General features: G+C 39.6%; 1 protein-coding gene across 5 annotated transcripts in view; it reads right to left on the bottom strand.

Moving 5' to 3' along the window:
• MTA3 (metastasis associated 1 family member 3) overlaps positions 1–22,663 on the bottom strand; it is a 157,718-nt gene that overhangs the window by 96,689 nt on the left and 38,366 nt on the right. For all 5 annotated transcript variants that reach the window (XM_037066602.1, XM_037066603.1, XM_037066606.1 and 2 more), the window contains one exon: positions 9,658–9,784. In XM_037066602.1, the coding sequence (XP_036922497.1) occupies positions 9,658–9,784 (127 nt within the window). The remainder of the gene's footprint in view (positions 1–9,657; positions 9,785–22,663) is intronic.

The raw sequence follows: 22,663 nt of genomic DNA, 5'->3' as shown, positions 1-22,663 counted from the left end.
AATTCTAAGAAAATTTAAGAGCAGGGAGGAAAACAAGTAATATGCAAAGTACAGAGAATCTACGTGATACAATAGATGTTTGAAGACAAAGTTTGGAGGTAAAATAATTTTTAACCCAAAATTCAATAGCAAGCCTAACTATGTATCATGTGATATGTATCAATTAATTTTGTTCCAGAATAGTAAAAAACATATCGCAAAATGTGCAAGAGAGGTTGAGTCTGGTAAGACTGAGGACTTCTGTTGTAAGGTGTTACACATCAAACCATGAAAGTAAAATTAGGAATCAGAACCAAAAAACACAAGTCTTCCAACTAGTACATGAAGAAGGAACAAGACTTAGAGTATCATCACTTTATAACAACTATGAATTAATGGATCACTAGACAATAATCATGTAGTACCAGTAACATCCAGAAAAGAAATACGTGTATTATCCATCTCCTGATACACAACACTACCTACAAAGAAGTTCTGGGTCTTTAATGTCCCTCAGGAAGGAAGGGAGGGGGGGAGGGGGGAAGGGAAGGGAGGAAAAATATTATATATATCCTCTATATCTAATTACCAATTCATAGGAAATATGAGAGAGGGAGGGACATGGTAGAGGACACTACAGGGATGCAATCTGCAAAATCCAAACAGTAAGACACAAAACCCTCATTTCATCAACAAAAATTAGCAAGGGGGATGAAAAGAAAGGAAGAGAAAGGGAACCTTCATTTATTTTCCCCAAGCCACTTGGGATCATTTCCTGAAGAGACCACCCTGCCCCTCCTACACTGCAATGGTGCTGACATCAATAGGAAGCTGTACTGTGTATGTGGGTCACTTATGGCTTTTCTATTGCATTCCGCTGGTTTATTTCTCAATGTTCTTACTAAGACCACCCCCTACTCTAATTACTGTAACTATATGAGTGTCTTAATATCTAATGATACCAACCTCTTAACATTTTTGCTCTTCTACACTGACTTTGTCAATGGTTCTCAAACTTTTTTTTTCCTTTTACTTTTTTAAAGGAAGGAGAGAAGGAGAGAAATATCAACGTATGGTTGCCTCTAACACGTCCCCTGCTGGGAACTGGCCTGTAACCCAGGCATGTGTCCTGACTGGGAATCGAACCGCGATCATGTGGTTCGCAGGCCCGCGCTCAATCCACTGAGCCAGGGGGTTCTCAAACTTTTTTGCCTTAAGATTTCTTACATTCCTAAAAATTATTGAAGATCTCAAAGAACTGTTGCTTTTTTGGCAGGTTTTACCTGCCAATATTTATTTACAAGGTTAGAAATTAAAACTGAAAGTGAATTTTAACAGTTACTAATTTAAAATAAAAATAAACATTTTTATTTGTAAACATTTATGAATAATTATTCTATTTTCCAAAACAAAAAAATTTTAATGAGAACAGTGGCATTGTTTTATGTTTTTGCAAATTTCTTCAATGACTGGCTTAGGAGCCAACTAGATTTTTGCCTAAGTAATAAGTTTATTTCATTCTCAACAAACATCCACCAAATACCATATTTTGCCATGTATAATGCGCACTATTTTGCCCAAATTTTTGACGGGACACTACAGATGTGCATTATACATGGGTAGTGCCCGAAATACCTTGTATCTGGTTCTTTTGTAATTATGCGTTACATAAAATTTCTTGTACCATTACATGTTCAAAAATAAATGTTAAAATTCCCTTAATATAAAAAATAAGTGACTCAATATAAATGAGTAAAAAAAATGAATTAAAATTTTAAAACAAGAAAAATTTTTCCCCTGAAAGTTTGGGTCAAAAACATGGGTGCACATTATACACAGGAGAGTACCTAACACACGATGAAATACAGCGCTCCCATCTAGATAACCACGGTTTGTCTTTCAGTAAAAACAGTGCTCCATGATAGAGGCAGCTAGTTCAGCTTACATCCCATGAGTCACTTTTTTAAATGACCACCTCACCTCCATACGGAACGTAAGTGATTTATGCAAACTTCCCACGGCATCACACAGAATGCTAAAAAGATGGGTAATCTCTTGCAACAAGGTAGATGATTGTCTATGCCCTGCACACCACTGTATTTTGTACCCTGTACACTACATAATAAAGTTTGTGTGAATTTTTCCTCAATTCTTAAAAAGACACGAAGGGTTGAGATTTATTACAACTAATAAATCGTACTGTTTTGTTAAGAGTGTTCTTTAGAGCCATTCTGTTTCTGTTTTTAGTGCAGGTGCACGGCAGTGGAGAGTGCAGCCCCAATCACAGCAGTTGGCTGCCACGGCCTCGATCTGCACTGAGGTGCCGCCGTGTACCCACCACTGCTTGTGCACATGCTTTCTGGTTTTGCAAAATCAACACAAGGAAAAGACAAAGAGTCTTAATTTTGTATTGACGGTAGTTTTGACCTCACAAAGCCCAGAAAGGGACCAGGGGGACACCCTAGAGTACAGGAACTATGCTTTGAAAACGCCTTCTTTTCGCCTCTTTCAAACTTTTCCATTTGCATACATTTTGCAATCAGCCTAATTTGCTGACAGTTTCACTTCACTTCACACACACACACACACACACACACACACACAATCTCGCTGAGCTTTTCTCTGGAACTATATTGAATTTGGAACAACATGGGAAAAACTGACATACTGTCATGCATTTACTTATCCTGCATTTATATGAGTCTTTAAATCCTTAAGCAATACTTGTAGTTTCTGGATAGCATTTTTACACATCCTTCCCCATTTTTACACATCTTTCTTCAGATTTATTTCTAGGGGTTTGCTGTTTCTGATGATGCTGTAAATGGTATCTTTTTAAACGTTTAAATGTCTAGTTTTCTAACAAACCCTACACACCGTATAAATAAAATCAACTTAAATGTTAAAAATAAAACTTCAAGAAAACAGAGTCTCTTCACAATCTTAAGAAATCTTTGCCTATTCCAAACAGCGACACTCAGACTCATTTCTGAATTAGCACTTTCTTTATGGAACTGGCCGCCCCTCCTCCTGCTGTTCCATCATTTGCTTCCAACCATATTCCTCACCTATTTAAAAACAAACCAATCAACCTAGAAAGAGCAAAGGTGACGACAGCAGCGCAGAACATTCACTACTCAGCAACAGGGGACGCCACACACGAGTGACACAGCTCCTCTGTCATTCCAACTGGACTCCAGCAACGTGCTGCCAAAATCCAACAAGCACACGTAAGACTAGAAGGAAAAATGCATTAACAATACACCAAAATGGAAGTGCTGCTGCGTTAAGGAATTTTAGGGCTGTGAGTGTGCATGTGAAAGAGAAATAGAGAAGGAGGTGGGGTCCTCTGTATTTTTCACATTTCAACAATAAGTTGTAATTCTTTGGTTATCAGAATATCAACAATAAAAGTTTATTTTAAAATCCAGTGATAATGAGAACAGCAAATGGCATATTTATAACATACTACGGTAGAAATATAAACTGACAGAATAATTTTTTAAGGAAAATTTAGCATTAGACAATAAAAATATTTTTAAAATATACCCTTATATTAGAAATAGGCCTGCTATCAAATGGCAATCGTTAATGTTACCCCTTTTCCAGGGGGGGAAGGTGAAGAGTTCTCAGTGATCTCCAGCTCCTGTCTTCATCAGGGCCTGGCCGTGTTGTCAGGCCAAAGGGGGATAAAAATGAACACAGAATGAATGGCCTTTTCCCTCCTTAAGTCCAACTTTTTAAATAACACTTTTCCCCATTACATATTTAGCGTGTTTTCATTTCAAAAAACTAGAAATACAGAAAAGCAAAGGATGAAAGTTGCTTATATTTTCTGATATTAAAACAATTTTGAAATCCATCAAATACCAAGTTCCTATCCACATTTGTGATGCATGAAAACAATCTTATTTATTTTTATTATAAATAAAAACCATTCACTGAAGAAATAAACAAGCCAGTACACATATTTCCACAGACTTACATGACAGCTTCTGTTGGACAAAATCTGAGAGGTGCAGCTGCCGAGTCAGGCGCACGGCACACTCACTCCGACCTCACTTCTCTGATCACACTGACACCCAAATGGAAGAGAAGGGGCATACTCTCTACCCAATACTGCTTGCTGCCTAGAACCTTCTCCAGGCCTCCCCTTCTCAAGGTGCTATACACTGCTCATAAATTCTTTTGTGTGTGTGGCAATGAAGGTTGGGCAAAAGTAGGTTACAGTGGTTTGTATGGAAAACAACACAATAATTAGTAAATAATGCAAGAATAGACTCTGTTTTGTGTACTCCAACTGCACACCTACTTCTGCCCCTTTGCCCACCCATGTATTTACTGGGTTGGCCAAAAAGTCTGTATGATTCTTTCAGTAAAATAAAAGACACACTTTTCATTTTCACCAGTAACTTTACTAATTTGGATATTTTGAGTATGTTGGCTATCTCCCATGTGGTGTAACACTAATTGTTCTCAATTAATGTTTGTATTTGATCGTCATCAACCACAACTGACCATCTACTTGACCCTGGAGCACCATCCAGCAAGAAATCCCTAGTCTGAAACTTTCCAAACCACTTGCCACAATGCACAAATCGTTTTGACATTTCAATTGCACATTTAACTTCCTTGAAATAATAAAACATAATATGCCAATAATGTTCCATGTTGTCTTTCTTCTTCATTATTGAAATGGCTAAACAAAAATTCACCAATTTGTTAAGTTTTTTAAATGCACACTGATATGACAGTTGTCACAATACAATCGAACAAGATTGTTTCAAATGAAGTTAAAGACAACTAAGTGACACTAGAGCCATCGTACGGGAGAAAACCAAATGAACTTTTTAGCCAACCCAACATGTAAAAAAAGGTTTCCTAAGCCCTGGCTGGTGTAGCTCAGTGGATTGAGCACGGGCCTGCGAACCAGAGGATGGCGGTTCGATTCCCAGTCAGGGCACATGCTTGGGTTGCAGGCCACTTCCCGGCAAGGGACACACGATACATTGTGTGTCCTCGGCAGAGGCAACCATACATTGATATTTCTCTCCCTCTCTCCTTCCCTTCCCCTCTAAAGATAAATAAATAAAATATTTTAAAAAAAAAGAAAAGAAAAGGTTTCCTATCCTCTGCCTAGGCCTCCAGGTAAAAGCCTATTATCTGAGTGAGTCACCCCCTTCAGAGGCCCAAGCCAATATCCAAATCTTTAATTCTGATAAAAGAGAAACGCACGCAATCTAAAAATTCATTTATATCATTGGTAACTGAGAAGAGATGATTCTATTATCTGTGGATGATTTTCATTTCCTTAAAGAACAAAAATAAAATTAAATGGAAACTATACAAGCTTCAAATTCTAGACTGGCTACTGTTTACTATGTTCCACAGTCGGCAGGGCAAAAGGGAAAAAAAGATACCAGCCTTCATGAATCTTGCACTCTAGGACAATGTCTGACTAGAACAATCTAGACAAATATTACATAAGCCCCAAGATTTGTATCAGCTGCTAGAGATACTTTCTCAACTGAATTAAGAAAGCGCCTTCTTTTGGAGGCAAGGAAACCATGTTAAAAGCAACATGGACTCACTTAACCAAGACAAGTTCACTACAAACGGTGGTTGCGGCCAGTCTTCCCCAGAGCAACTGGGGTGACCGCTGCATTCTGGAATCCTAACCTAAGAACTGTTTAAAAGGAAAAGAATGGACGGCTTTCTCAGAAGTACTCTGCCATTAATAAGAGACTGAACACAACATGCACCTATCCTACTACAGACAACTAATTCAGGTTCTGGAATCGCTTCTCTGGCCTCTTTTTTTTTTTTTTTTAATTCCTCAACCAAGAACATTTCTTTCCTCAGTGCTTTTAGAGAGACAGGGAGAGAGTAAAGGAGAAAAACACTACCGCAAGAGAGAAGCATCCACTGGTTGCTTCCCATATGCGCCCAGACCAGGGACAGAGCCCACACCCTAGGTATGGGCCCTGATGGTGAATCAGATCTGCTACCTTTCAGTTACGGACGATGCCTCAACTGAGCTACATGGGCCAGGGCTCCGGTCTTTAAAAAAAACAGACAAGGTAAAGCAATGAGGCAGACAGGCTCCTCCTCACCAGTGGTGCTCTGGCTGAGGGCCAGGACAACCCGCACGGGTATGCTGGTTTCTCTACCACCACTAAACACCTCATAACAAGACAGACTCCGACGAGAAACCATCAGGTCCCAAAAGCCTTACTGAAGGACACAGTGAGGCCAATAACCAACAGATACCTAAGGAAATGCTTTTTAAGACACATGGAAGCATTGCTTCAGAGGCTATGTGATCCAGGTCCCGAGGTCGGGCAGCAGGAAAGGATTGGCTCTTTTTAAATATGACTAACCAGCTGCACCAGAAGCTGGGAGAAGGCATTAATCATTACACACGCAGTGCTGTAATTAGCAGCTTTTAAAAAGTCAGGCTTTGTGTGTTCAAGACACGGAAAGACTGACATTGGACTGCATACAAGACACGCATAAACTCAGGTCCCCAGCGCAGCAGATACGCCCCAGCTGCTACCATATGTCTAGCACTGTAAGATTATCCTTTGGTATATATACTTAACTCAGCTTTTCATTCAGTTCTGTCCACTTGACTAGAGCATCTAAATAGAAAAGATTATGTTAAAAAAATCAAAGAGCCTACCTATTCAACAAGTTTAAACCTAAACAGCTTTCTTTCTGTGCCTGACACTTTATAACACAGGCATGTAAATCATAATACTGTATTCAATTTCCGAATCTGCCATTTAAAAGCTGTGAGTCTGACAAGCTACTTAACCTTTTCCTTCTTCAGTCTCCTTATCTGTAAAATTGGGGTTATAACAGGACCTACTTTAGCAAGCCATTGTGAGGATTAACTAAGATACATATAAAGTAGAATTACAGTAGGCATAAAGGTTCAGTAAATGTTAGATTTTTAAAAGCCAAGTTCTATACACATGGGCTATAAAGAAGACTGGATACGGTATTAGACACACTTAGAACAGGCCCAGCAGCTGGCATGACAGCCAACTTCATAGTGCTTTATAATGTATGGAGCAGATGACCTACCATTAATGACCTAGAGCACTGTGTCACGCTGCCTCTCCCCTTTCCTGCCACCCGCCCACCACAAAAAACGTTCCAAAAACATTCTCACTGCTCAAGTCCTATCTACCTCACAAACAAGAGGTAACTAACCCCACCCAGAACTGTCCTGGTCTCTCTCTTCCAGTGGAAACAGAAGGAACACGAGTTCCTCTCCTGCTACTTCGAGAAGCTCATAGCATCCACTATTATCCCTCACAAACTACAGTGGACCTCAAGAATGCCTCAGTCAGGTTTTCTCCTATGTGCCATATGGCACAAGGAGATTCTGGGCACATGATAATGTCCCTGAGAATAAAAAGCCAGTATTCACCAAATTACCCCTCTTTGCTGCCAAAGAACAATGGGGCTTCAGTAATTTCCTCCTGTCGTAGCAGAAATAGACGGGGCACGACTTCAACAGTAGCAAAATGTCAAGGCTGCTCCAACGCGCCACTTGTTCTCCATCAGCATGAGGGCTGGCGAGCATGACTCCTCACTCTGGCCAGAGACGGCCCCTGGCCCCATTCAGCTGTTGAAAGCAGAGACAATGTCCCTTTCAGCTTGGTGAGGGGAGCCCCAAACGTCTGTGTCTTCATCATGATTCAAAAAAACTGCCACCTAATAAACTTCTTGAGTTTACAAAGCTAGGGACATTGTCTTACTTACCAAATACTTATTAAAATATCCAATCTAGAATATTCTCAGGAAATATGTTCAACAGTGTCTGGTCATGTATATGTTCAACACAAAGGTGTCTTAATTATTGTATTTCAATATACTCTCTCAGTCCTTAAAAAAGATGAAAAACACATCACCAGTTTTTCCATTCCAAGCAATCTGTTGAAACCAACATTACTTGTAAACAGATTCCAAACCTATCAGGAGGTTACATTAAAAATACACTTGTGTGTGAGTTGGATACATTTTAAAAAACATTTGCCAGACTCTTGTTCTGGCAATATTCCTATAACTGGCCACATAACTTCTTCAGTTTAAAATGAATCTTTATTTTCTAGCTTCTTCCAATTAAATAATATATGCACATGACTCTTTAGCATTAATTAATTACACATATCTTTTAAAAAATTATAAAATGTTCTCACGTTCTATCTCTTTGAGCAAAAATTAACTCACTCCCCTAATTCCTGAAATACCGTTACTGGTAGGCAAAATGACTGCTTCAAATTACCTGGCCTCACTATCTTGTTCAGTAAAAGGACCTAATTCACACAGACTATACTAACTGTAGCCAACCTAAACACAGTGTTCCCTAAAAGGCCTCAATAAAGCACTAATAATGGTGTTAACTATTATTATCAAGGGGGGGATCAGGACATTTCTTCAAAGACCTGAAAAAAAGGAATGACAGGATATTTGTCATACATTTCCTACCTTAGAAGATCTATCTCTGTCCAGTTTGAAAAGAGAAGTATGCACGAAGGTCCCCGAAGGTGAGGTGTGGGTGTGCAGAGATGTGTGTGTGATGTACAAGGACCAAATCAGCGCTTTGGAACTCTCCAAACCCGTCCGATCCCAAACGGGCAGGCTTAAATTTAATACTGACACTGGAGGACTAAAGAGGAGGGGCAATCATTGAAATAAATGGTTAATATATTTTATTTCTGTATATTAATGGTTTTCATGAGAACCATGACTAACAGAAAGCTAAATATAAGAAATAAAGATTGTGAACAAGAGTTGAAGGAATTTCTTTAGGCTGAAGAGACAAAAACCCTCCACCTCCTCACATCCACCACTCTGGACACATGGTACTCCCTGCTCCCACACCAGGGCTCACTTGTCTCCTCTACCTGAAACACACCCCATAGTGTCTCAAAGGCTGAGTAAACGCCAGGTCCTTCTGGTGTTTCCCTGACCCTGAGGGTCAGTAACTACCTGGTTTTTAATTAAAACATTTTGTTATGCCTCCCAATGGACCTATTAGAGAGTACACTGAGAAACAACTCGACTCTGTTTACGCCCAAATGTCACCACGATCAGCCCGTCGTGTAAGGCCACCATCACTCTCCACAACTCCCCAAACTGCAAACCGAAGACCGGAGTTTTCCACTGTTGCATCCTACTACTGCACAGGGCAAATGCAAGTGAGCAATGAAGAGTATAAAGTTTCCAGCCCAGAGGCCCTCAAAAGAAAAATCAAAGGCCATGTACTCTACAAGGTCAAGAGTCACCTGTATGGGAACCAGGTCCTAGTTCTTGGACTCTAATGACTCTGTAACATTGTAGGAATCCAAAGAAGACCAGCACTTCCCAAAACGATCTCTGCTGGATGCGAACAGATACCCAAATAAATTGGGAAAGTCTGGATTAAAATAAAGCTGAGTGGTTACTTTACTGAAGAACATTCTAGGGGCTTTGATATGCTAATACACACCATAAATTTCTAAGATAAGATTCCATTATGAAGCATTTTAGTAAATTAATTTGAGCGAGATCATGAGCAGAGTTTGGAAAATGCTTCCCAAAAGGTTGTTTTGGGGGTTGTTTGTTTGGTTTCAATCGTCACGATATTACTGAGAACTCCACATCAACCTCCGCAGGAGTGCTCACCTGATGTGCGTTGCAGGCAGAGACTCGTACTGGCGAGACAAGAAAAGTTCTCTGTGTTTCAACTGATGTTTCTGCTTATCAGTCAAGTCGGCCTCAACTGTCGTCTCAGATTCCTCCTCAATTTCTTCTACACAAATAAAATTCAAAGAATTCATTATTACAAAGCACATTATCTATCTGCATATTAAGACAGATAAAAATCAACCATTCATTCCACATTTTCTTCAAACTAATTAATGTTAAATTTACATATTCAGCTTTCATTTGAATTACAACCATAAAATTAAGTTACATGGGCATCAAAGGAAGAGGAATAACTACAATTTTAAAATGGCAGAAGGAACATATATATACATGTGTGTGTGTATATCTATCTCCTCTTCTGCCAGAACACCCCACAAAACTACAATTAAAATATATTAACATTTTAGTGTCAATGAAAAAAATAAAACAACAATAAGAGACTTTCAACCAAAAAAAAGTCTTAGACAATGGAAAGCAGATGTAAAAAAGAAAAGTTCACACTCAGCCCAGACAAGAAAGCGACAATCCACAACTCCATGAGCATACAGAAGCTGACATGCAGGAGATAAGAACACAGAGCATGACTGACTTTGCCCTCAAAGATACCAAGTACTGGGAGAAAGGGGGGGGGGGGGCAAAGCTATAAAACAAGAGGAAAGGGTTAAGTCTTATGTGCATCACAGTGACAAGAATATGCTACTCAAAAAAGAGAACTATCAGAAAACAAAAAACAGGATAATGCATTTATTTGAAAAAAACAAATAAAAAACTAATAAGAGGACTACAAGGTAATGCTTAGAAAATCCCCCAGAAATTACAACACTAAGACAAAAAGATGAATAATTTAAAAACTCCAAAAGATAAAAAAAATTCAAAGAACATTCATTAAGTCCAACATCCTAATAAAAAAAACCAGGAAGAAACAACACAGAAAACAGATTCTTCACCTCTTAAAGAAACGATTCAAGAAAATTTCCCCTTACTGAGCCAGATGAATGTCCAGACTGAATTCCCAGCATGATTAACTTTTTAAGTGCTAACCCAAGGTCACGGGAGTTTACGGAAAGGAAACACAGGTCCTGCGAGAGAAACCAGACTCGGGGGAAATGCATGTGAACAGCAACGCTACGTGCCGGGACGGCAGAGCAATGCCATCCTAGAGGAAGACTGGTGTGCAACCCAGAACTGCACAGGAAACTATCAAGTCTGAAACAGTGAGGACAACCTTTCATTCATTCAACCGAGATTCACTCATGTATATATAAGGTGTCTGTCCAAACAGGCAAACAAGGTGTTAGAGATAAGCAGTGAACAAAACGTTTCCAAGAAGAAACAATTCCAAGTTTCGCCTTTGGGAAGCAGAGTTGGGCAGAAGGGATGGAAGCGACCGAAAAATAAGTTTTACATCAGGCTGCTTTTTTTTTCTTTAAAAAAAGCACTGTATTTAACACTCTTTTTAAAGAAAAAAAAATGACTGAATGTCCTTTATAGATATAATCACAAATAACTTTAGATGCAAAAATCTTTTAAATATAATCCCTCTGAGGGCTCACAGACCCTCTGTAGCGCTGCCTAGACCAGATGCGTTTAACTGTGGGGCAGCGGGAGCACCGGGGGTCAGAGAGGGAGCCAAGGGGGAGGCTCTCCACGCAGGAAGTCCAGGCCTCGAAGGTCTTCATTTTGGGACACTGATTGGCAACAACACACACACAAACACAACACATTCTGTTCTTCACCATTCTTAAAAGTTCTTATTTATGAACCTGGACCACAAAAAGGTTTTCCTCACACACAATCCCCCAGTTGTGGCAGTTGTCTTGAATCGTGCGAGGGTAATGAATGAGCTAAGCATCAGATCGTTTCTACTTTCACATTTTGAAAGCTCTAAATGGAAAATGAACCTGAAAAACTGATTTCACCTGGCTCGACCAAAAGAATGAAGTGACTTAAAACTCTCAGACTGCTCTTTTTAATGAACTCCTCAAAGAGAAATACAGCACTCAAAGAGCCATTCACTTGCAAGCCTAATAACATCTCACCAGCAGAGAATAATGAGGTTATCGCTGCACTGGCACTGTTAGCACCAGCAAAGATCACATACAAAACCACGCTGTTTACCTAATTAGGATTTGATAAACTGTTCTGTAAAACACAGCTAACTAAATTCTAATCTGTACCCTACAGAGCTAAACAGCAACAAGCTCTACAGATAAGAACAGCAACTTTTCTTTTCTTACACACCCTCTTGGTACAGAATGGAAAGGACTCAAATGTCTGACATCCAATCGAACCAAAGATGGAAACTACCACATGAACATCTGAAACCCATTTTTAAAAATTTACTAGTTAAATTTCATTTACATATTTCCATAAATTTGCATTGACTTCTGAAAAGGAATGACTCCCATGTCATTCACATCCTAAAAAACATTAAACAGCCATAATGGCAAAAACTAGCATGTAGACAATGAAAATTTTAAAAGACCAAATATGACTATCACCCTCAAAAATCACATACATGGTAAAATATTTAATCATAACTTTCTAAAATCATTTTACCAACTTTGATGGAACATCAAATGCCTTCCAAAAGTTATTAAACTAGAAGTCCCACAGCATACATAGTGACAGAAGAGACTGATAGCAAATTACTTACTGTAGTTTCCTTACAGTTAGAAAAGTTTCATACACATAGTTTACCAGGAAGAAGGCACTGGGGCAAGGAGGGAAAACAGAGGACAGAAGAAAACTGTACAAAGGGATTGTACGAAGTTTTAAGGGGCAACATATCACTGTACCCATTACTATATGTGCAGTATAGTGTGTGATGCAGCGAGGCTCCACAAATTGAAAAATTTTAGACTACAAGATGAGGAAGAAGGCATGGCCAAAAAGCTCACTAAGGCTAATTTAATTACACATGCAGACTGAAAGGGGATAGGGTAAGGCTGGCACAAATAACATCCAAGAATTAGAGGTCAGAGAAGAAATCAAAGTAGCTGAGTAGTCCAGAGCACCAAAGAAAGGATCCACCTAGAGTCCTGGCTGGTGTAGCTCAGTGGATTGAGCACAGGCCTGCGAACCAGAGGATCGAGGTTCAATTCCCAGTCAGGGCACATGCCTGGGTTGCAGGCGGGTTCCCTGCAGGCCACCTCCCAGCAGGGGACGCACAAAAGGCAACCATACATTGATGTTTCTCTCCCTCTCTCCTTCCCCTCTAGAGATAAATAAATAAATAAATAAAATCTTAAAAAAAAAGAAAGGATCCACCTAGAAGAGCAGTCTCAACTCAGGCAAAGCTTTAGCGATTGGGCACGTGACATGTATAAAACCAGAGGAGGCAACTGATCAATGTAGGAAACTGAACAAGGGACAGAACACAGGGAAGGAGGAGCTGTTACTGACTTGAAACTGGGTGTCCGAAACTGGGTGTCCTTCAGAAGCGATCAGAATCATGTGTACTAGTTGGGAGGGGTGGAGTGGGAGCTGGCAGGAGGACAGTTCTCCACAGGTTATATTCTCAAGCTTCCTAGGTCTCTATCTGAATGAAATTATCAGCCCACAACGACACTAGCTGGTACAGACCATACAGAAAAGCAAGTAGTTAACAATGTTTACCAATGCATTCGATAACAAGTACCCCAAATGTTTGAAGGCATATTATTGGACTGGGAATAGCTTAGTACTGATGCAACTCAAGCCTGCCTGTTAAGGGGGGGGGGGGGGAGAACCGCCCCCCAAAAAGAATAAGCAGGTTGAACAAAACTAGAGCAATTTTTTGTGGTAATTTAGAGTTCACGACGGAACTATCAGAATGAAGAGGAAAAACCTGTTTGGCAGTCTAGGGGCAAAGGATCAATAAACAAAAATCAATTATATTTCTACATAATTGATGAACAAGCAATGAACAATCCAAAACAAATTAAGAAAGCAATTTCACTTCCAATAGCACCAAAAGGAAAAAATTACTTAGGAATATCTTTAACAAAAGACTAACTTTGTATACTAAATACTATAAAACATTATCAAAAGAAATTAAAGAAGGCCCAAAGAAATGAAAAGATAATGTTCACAGACTGGAAGACTTCATGCTGTTAAGGGGGCAAGACTTCCTAAATCTACAGATTCAATGTGATCCCCACCAAAATTCTACCGCTTTTTTGTAAACACTGAAGAAGTAATCCTGATGTTCCTACGAACATGTAAGGAACCAAGAATAGCCCAACAACTTTGAAAAACAAAAACAAAGAACAAATTTAAGAGGATTCCACTCCTAGATTGTAAAGCTTACTTACTCCAAGCAACAACAACCAGGACTACGTGGACTGATGTAAGACTAGACACACACATCAACGGAACAGCGCTGAGTCCAGAAACAAGCCCACACATTTACAGTTAATTGATTCTGGACAACAGCGCCGAGGCAGTCTCTCGGGGGGAGTGAATAGTCATTTCTATAAAAATGGTGCTGAAAGCAATTGGGTACTCACATCAAAGAAAGAAGTTTTTTGACCCTCACACCATATACAAAAATTAATTCAAACTGAATCAAAGACCTAAATGTAAGAGCTAAACTATAAAATTCTTGAAAGGAGGCACAGGTACAAATCTTCACACCTTAAATTAGGCAATGGTGTCTTCACTGTGGCACACACACTAAAGCATAAGCAATCAAATAAAACAGATAAATTGGAATTAATATTAACATTTATGTGTTTAAAAAAGACACAATCAAGAAAGGAAAGAGACATGGAATGGGAGGAAATACTTACAAATTACGTATCTGATAAGAATCTAGTATCCAGAATATGTAAAGAACTCATAACTCGAGAAAAGAAGAACAACACAATGAAATAATGGGCAAAAGATGAGAACAGACATTTCTCCAAGATAAGCAAATAACCAGTAATTACATGAAAGAATGTTCAACATCATTAGTTACCGGGGAAATTCTAGTCAACACTACAAGGTACTTCACACCAACCAGAATGACTATAATAAAAAGATAATAACAAGCATTTGCAAAACGGAGAAATTGAAATCTTTGTATAAGATTTGTGGAAACGTAAAATACCACAAATGCACTGTAAAACAGCTCAGCAGCTCGTTACTATATGACAGACAAAACTCTCCTGCTAGGTGTACATCCAAAGGAAGTGAGAACGCACGTCAACACAAAAACTGGTACATGAATATTCATAGCAGCATTATTCATAACAGCCAAAAAGTAAAACCAACCCAAATGTCTTGCTGACTGAAAAAAAACGGATACACAAATGTAGCATATCCATACAACAGAGTATTATTATTCAGCCTTAAAGAGGAATGAAGTGTCAATTCATGCTTTAACATAGATGAATCTTCAGACATACTAAAGAAACACAAATGTGAAAGTTACAAAAAACCACTTATTATAAGATGCCATTTATATGAAAAGTCTAAATGGGCAAATCTACAGAAAGGGAGAGAAGAAATGGATTAGTTGTTGCCAGAGGGTGGGTGACGGGAGAAATGGGAGAATAGCTCATAATGGGTATGGGTTTCTTTTTTGGAGTGAAGGTACTGGAGTGAAATGATGATTATGGTTGTACAAATCTGTGAATATACTAAGAACCATGTATTGTACACCTTTGTAAAGAGATGAATTATGTGTAATGTAAATTGTATCAAAAAGGAGAAAGGTTAAACCTGAAAAAAGAGGGTGGGGGCAAATGAAATTCAAAAAGTCAAAAGACTGGATGAATTTCAACAGAACAGCACCTGGTATCCATGGGGGCTGTGTTCTAAGACCTCCAGTGAATGCCTAAAGCCATAGAGGACCAAATTCTGTATATACTATGTCTTTTCTTCCTATACATACATACCTATGGTGATGTCCAATTTATAAATTAGGCACAGTAAGCGAAAACCAAAAATAACTGATTATAAAATAGAGCAACTACAAGCATATACAGTAATAAGTGTTACTGGAAGAGGCATTAAGTGAATTCGGAGCTATCTGAATACAAACACTGCGATGCAGCTGATGTGATAACACAGACAGCTGTGGAGTGCCATGGGGCAGGTGGCACGCGCAGCGTGGACGCACTGGACAAACGGATGATTCACATCCTGCGCAGGACAGAGCAGGGCGGTGTGAGACTTCAGATTGCATCATGCTACACAGACCCGTGGGCAATTTAAAACGAACTATTTGCCCTGGCTGTGTAGTGGCCTGCCCAGGAGGGGAGCTAGGCGGGGTGATTCAATAAGATAAATGTAATGACTAATGGCCTACCCAGGAAGGGGGCTTGCAGCTGAGTCAACAGATTAGGGAGAGCAAGTAACTAAGTAACTGAGGAGTAAGAACAAAGAATCTCATATTAACTCCTATCAGCAGTTCTGCTTTCTTGCTTTTGCGCCAGAAGTAACGGTCTGAGTGGCAGAACGCCCCTTACCATATATAAACAATTGTTGCCCACCGATCGGGGCCCAGAATTTGGAGACTGACTCCTCTGAGTCCACGCGCGTAAAATAAAGTTCCACTCCGTACACCGGAAAGCAGCTGAGTTGTTTTCTGTAACAGCTGGTGTAGCTCAGTGGATTGAGCGCAGGCTGCAAACCACAGGCTCACAGTTGAATTCCCAGTCAGGGCACATGCCTGGGTTGTGGGCCCAGTCCCCAGTGGGGGCATGTAAGAGGCAACCACACATTGATGTGTCTCTCCCTCTCTTTCTCTACCTATTCCCCTCTCTCTAAAAATATAGAACTAAAATATTTTTAAAATAAAATAAAAATAACTATTTCTGGAATTTTCCACGTAATATTTCAGACCGTAGTTGACTGCAGGTAACTGAAACTGTGAACACAGAAACCAAGGATAAGGGGTACTGCTGTGCACTCACATTAATGGAACTCTGTTCAGTAGCTAAAAATGCTAAGTGGACCACACACTACCATGGATAGATCTCAAAACTTGATACTAAGAAAAAAAAAGCTATCTGTAGAAGGACATATATGTACAAGAACATTTTTTAATGCAAAAACCAGTGTTCTATATAGATACACACATATATTACAAAAGCATGAAAACACGAATGGAAAACCAACCAAAGGTAAGACAGCAATTCACCTATGGAGAAACCGGGAAGGGAATGGGCTTAGGGAGGGACACTCACAGCAAGGTAAGAATCTGAAGCAAAATATTGAGACGAAAAAGCTGGCTGGTAAGTTCATAATTAGCATTACATTATTCTCTGTTCTGCTCCCTAAAAATACTTTGAAATAGAAAACCAACAGTACCCAACAGAAAGAAAACACTTCTTTTGTCTGTAAACTTTAATTCACATTAGGGTTTTCTTCTTTATGGGGACAACCACCACAGCTGGTACTCATTTCGTTACAGGTATCTCCCTTCTCTTCATCTCTATTATCATGACAAAACATAAATGTCAACTGGCATTCTCTGTAACATTAATCAATATCTAATATATGCAAATAAATATATTTTTATATATTTTATTATGTTATTACCTTTGTCCCATTTCCCCCCTTCATTCCCCTCCACCCTGCACACCCTCTCCCTCCCACATCAAATAAATATATTTACAAAAATACAAATAAATTTTGGTTCTGAGGATTAAAAAGGGGGAGAAGAAAAGAAAAGCGGCCCATCCTGGGAGATCAAAAATAGAAAACAGCTAAGAGTCTGATGTTTCTATAAAGAAATGCTTTCGATAAGTGGGGAGAAGCTCTGAATGAATGAAAGTTAACAGCCAGAAGAAGATCCAATGTAAATCTGGAAGAAGCCCCTGAGACTTCAGTACCTGATCCATGAGACTTTCTTTGTTCAATCTACAGCTGGAGGAATCTGCTCCCGTTTGCTACAAAGCGTCACCAACACAAGCTTAAGGTACTTGTCACAATATGCCTTGGCACTACAGTCATCTGATTCAGAGTCCCCTGAGAACAAAGATGGGTCATTTATCTTTGTGCCCATGCTCTTTTGCTTGTGAATAAAAGAGATGGAACCTCAAGAAACGTTCACAGCAGACTAGGTAAGAATTATCAGCTAAGGCTCAAGCCGGTGGCTGCAAGGACAGACTCACCAAGTTACAGCATGAAACACTGCCCAGAGCAAACCACCAAAAGCTACGGGTAGGTGGCTCTCCTTTCCACATTTCATTCTGGCGCTCCCCGCAGTTCTCTGAAGAGCTAACACAGCGTTGGGGGGAGACCAGGCTTCAGTGCCCCACTTGAGTGCGAAGTGGAGCACCTCACTGCCCAGTGTGTGGCCTTGGGCAAAGTTCGTCTTCTTTGTAACCCTCAGCTTTTCCACTTATAAAATGTGCACATTACTCCTCCCTCATATATAAATCGCTTAGGACAGTGACTAACAGTGCTACATAAAAATCTCACTTTTTGTAAGATAAATTTTAATACGATTTTTCTTTGGCATTTGGAAAACAATTCCTACCTCCTAAAACAATGGCTCCTAATCTAAAAGGCAAATTATATGAAACTTACAACAAATTTTAAATGTTTTCACTTTTTGGAAACACAAACAAATATTCAGACCCTACTAATAGAAATTCTGATTTAGAAACTCTGAGGTAAAGTCAGGCCAGCTGAGCGTCAGTTAAGAATCATTATCATAAAACATTAATTTTAAAACATTTTTTAAGCCCTGGCCAGGTTGCTCAGCTGCTTAGAGTGCCATCCCCATACACCAAGGTCATGGTTGGATCTCCTGTCAGGACACATACAACAAGCAGCCAACTGAATCCATAAATATGTAGTACAACAAATCAATATTTCTCTCTCTCTTTCTCCTTTCCTCTCTCTCCCTAAAATCAATAATTTTTTTAAAAAATGATTACTTAGCCCTGGCAGGTGTGGCTCAATGGATTGAGTGCTGGCCTGTAAACAGAAAGGTTGCTGGTTTGATTCCCAGTCAGGGCACCTGCCTGGGTGATGGGCCAGGTCCCCAGTCAGGTCTCCGACTGAGGCTTATGCAAGAGGCAACCAATAGATGTTTCTCTGGTACATCAATGTTTCTCTCCCTCTCTCCCTCCTTTTCCCTCTCTCTAAAAAACAAATAAAATCTTTTAAAAACATTATTAAATATATCTATATTTCTTAAAAGACATTACATATGAAGTTTCTGGGGATAAGAAGAATATGAGAATATTTTCAAAACAAAAAAAAAGTTTTCCTAGCAGAACACCTATACCAGATGTTGTCGAGATTTTTAGTCTCAGGACCCCATTATTCTTTTCAATCCTATCAAGGAACTCAAGGAGCTTTTGTTTCTCTGGGTCATATCTACCAATATTGTAGATAAAATTCTACAATTTTAAAAAAGAAGAAACTTAAAAGAAGATAATTCTAAAACACAAAAATCACAAGCACACAACCCATTACCATGAAGAGTGACGACATCATCACATGTCATACGACCTCTTGAAAAACTGCTACTACACTCATGAGAAAATCAATAAAGTAATTAAATGACAACTCACTATTATTATGAAAATTGTTTTGTCCTTAATTCTAAAAAGTTAAGGAACTTAGTCAAAAAAATAGAAAAGATAAATATATATAAATATATATGTGTATGTATGTATTGTATACGTATAGTCTAAGATGAAATGAAAAACAAAAACTGGATTTTTCACTTGATTAGGTTGAAGAATCCTGTCTCAGGAATTTTATCTTTACACTGTGAGATACAATGATTTACGAGTTGTTCTATAGCAAATTAGGATCCCATGGAAATCTAAGCTATTTCTGCTTTGTGTTTATTTACTGCATCTAGCAAAGGCTGCCCAACCTTGTAATGTATTCAAAGTCCATCTGGAATTTTATACAGGCTAAACATGTCACTGCATTTTTCCATTTGCTATCAATTTTAAAACTTAACAAAATGAAAGGATTAGAAATAACCCAATTTGCCCTGACCCGTGTAGCTCAGTGGGTTGGGCAGGGTCCTGCAAACTGCACAGCCCATTCCCAGCCAGGGCACACGCCTGGGTTGCGGGCCAGGTCCCCAGTCAGGTCCCCAGTCCGGGGGCATGAAAGAGGCAACCAATCAATGTTTCTCCAGCACATCAATGTTTCTCTACCTCTCTTTCTCCTTCTCTAAAAATAAATGAGTAAAATATTTTTTAAAAGAAATAACCAAATTTTACAGCACAACCAGACACCATCCTCTCCAATTCACATTTTTCCCCTGCTTTGATTTTTTTTTAAAAAAACCATCAAGAGCTCTCAACCACCATTTGAAGACTTCATTTATTTATTCTTTGAGAGAGGGAGAAAGAGAGAGAAAGAAACATCGCACACACCCTTGATGGGGAAGGGGCCACACCCCAGGCACGTGCCCTGACCAGGAGTCCAGCCGGCACCTTTCACTTTGCAGTGTAGCACCCAACCCTACAACTCCAGGTGGGGCTCAACCACCATTTGGATCAAAAGTATCACAGTCGAAAAAAAATTAATGATGTGCCAACCAATGTGTTCTGTGGCTATTTCTGCAAGGAAGACAGAAAGTCCTGCCCTGTCCTGCCTGGTGTGGCTCAGTGGATTGAGTGCCCGCCTGCAAACTGAAAAGTCACCCGTTTGATTCCCAGTCAGGGCACATGCCTGGGTTGTGGGCCAGGTCCCCTGTTGGTGGAATGTGCGAGAGGAAACTGACTGACAGTTCTCTGCTACTCTTTCTCCCTCCCTTCCCTTCTCTCTAGAAGTAAATAAGTAAAATCTTTTTTTTAAAGTCCCACCCTGATAAAGATTATAGCTGATCCAAGATTACACACAGAAATATGTATTTCCAAGTGTCATAGATATTATAAATCATGTAAGATATTCCAGAAGTATGACAGAGGAAAAAACTACTGTACCTGAGGGGCCAGCAGAGCCTTCTTAAAGAAACACAGTTTAAGCCAAGACCAAAGAAAAGAGGTGGATGAGTTGGGTGGGTTCCTGTTTTTTTAACTAGAGAATACAGCTGGCCCCAGGTCCTCATCTGTACTTGGGCTTGGCTTGACTCTATGAATTTCCTGCTTTTACTTCCCTATCCTGCTGACTAAATCAGCTGAGAGCTTCACTTAGGGTGACTGAAACTGTTCTGGTTTTAAAACTGAAATTCCTAAGTTCAGGGAGTCCCTCTGTACCAGGCAAACCAGTACAGCTGGTGAACTAGCCCTCCTATTACTCAACCCAAGTATTATGCTTTTCGCACTAAAAGAAAACCTGTGGTCCTATAATGGCTAAAATTTAAAGGACTGAAAATACTAGTCTCATCAAGAACAAAAACCAACTGGAATTCCCATACATTAAAACAGAGGAAGTGAAAATCGGTTCAACCACTTTAGAAAACTTTTTGGCAATAGTGCCAAAGTACACTTATTCTCCACCCCATGAACCAGCAATTCCACTCCCAGGCATTCACCAAGAAGAACGAGAGCTGAAGTACAGCAGAGGACTTGTGCAAGAAAATTCATAGCAGCTTTTTCATAGAAGCCAAAAACATCATTCAACGCCCATCAATAGGAAAATAAGTAACAAGCAACACAAGCAATAACATAAACGGATGCCACAGACATGGCGCTGAGTGAAAATAGGCAAAAAAAGAGCAAATACTGTAGGTACTCACTCTACACAGATAAAGTTAAAGACCAGGCAAAACTAACAGACAGTAATACAGATCAGAACAGTAATTACCTGAGGAGGAAGAGGGTGGTAATGACCATGAAGGGGCAGGAGGGAACTTACTGGGGTATTAGAAAGTTTGTCTATCTTCATCTGAATGGTGGCAACAGAAACATCAACATGTGTACAAACTTACTGACCTGCACACTTCACCCATTCCACTGTATTTTATACCTCAATTAAAACTTTTTTCCTTTCCAATTACTAGAATTCCTGTTTCAGACCAATGAAATAACAGGAACCAGATCTACCTTCCTGTATGAAACAACCAAAACAATTAAGAATTAATAATTTTACAGGAAGACAAAATACATGGAACATCAGTTTTCTCAACACTGGACCACTGTACATCAGACAAAAATACTGGGCCCTGAGAGAAAAGAAGCAAACAAGGTGAGCCCCAACACTGGCCCTGCTTGCTTCCAGGCAACAGTGAAAGGAGGGGACACTGAGGCAGAGCATGACAGACTCCTAAATTTGAGGAGACAAAGCTGAGAGACGAAGAAGATCAAACCAAGTAGGGTTCGGAAGAGAGAGACCTAGGGAAAAAGAAAACCTGAGACTTCTGACGGTGATCCTCCAGCCCAGTACCAATGAGTGAATGCATGTGAGAAAACCAGCAGAAGCCAACGAAAGAATCAGGGGGAACACTGCCCAGTGCTTAGACACGACCACGAACAGCCTTGTTCCCAACAGCCACACTGGGAAAAGTCACAATTCACGACGTACCGGGTAGAGTTTACAGAAAGGTATTCCCTGAGTACTGGGAACAATTAAGCCCTAGACCGAACACTGACAGCTCCATACCCATGGAACAAAATCATAAGCACAACAACCAAAAAAAAAAAAAGATCAAACAGTTTTCAAGTTACTTTCAAGTGGATCCCAGAACAAAGCTCTAAAAGATGTATAGGAATACAAAAATATCAAGGACGCAAAAAACACAGTTTACAATGTCTGCTAAATACCTACTGGAAGGCCTAAAGTTACAAAGACTGACCATACTAACCAAGGGCTGGCAACGTGGTGAAGAAACCACAACTCTTCCATACCGCTGATGGAGAAATAAAACTGTACAATTGTGTTGCAAACAGTTTGCAGTTTCTTAAAAAGTGAAAAATACTCCTACTATGTGATAAGGTCATTCTGCTCCAAACCGAGAGTATGCCCGTATGTCTGCACAAAGATGTGTGCAAAATGTTCAGAGCAACCTTCTATTAGCCAAAAACTGGAAACAACTGAAATGTCCACCAACAGATGAGTAGATAAACCAACTGCGGTACATCCATACAAG

Source organism: Sturnira hondurensis, unplaced genomic scaffold (assembly GCF_014824575.4).
Source record: "Sturnira hondurensis isolate 20B ecotype Veracruz unplaced genomic scaffold, ASM1482457v3 Scaffold0016663, whole genome shotgun sequence".
NCBI lineage: Eukaryota > Metazoa > Chordata > Mammalia > Chiroptera > Phyllostomidae > Sturnira > Sturnira hondurensis.
Note: the sequence above shows the minus strand (reverse complement) of the source record. Positions and strands in the feature narration are given on the sequence as shown.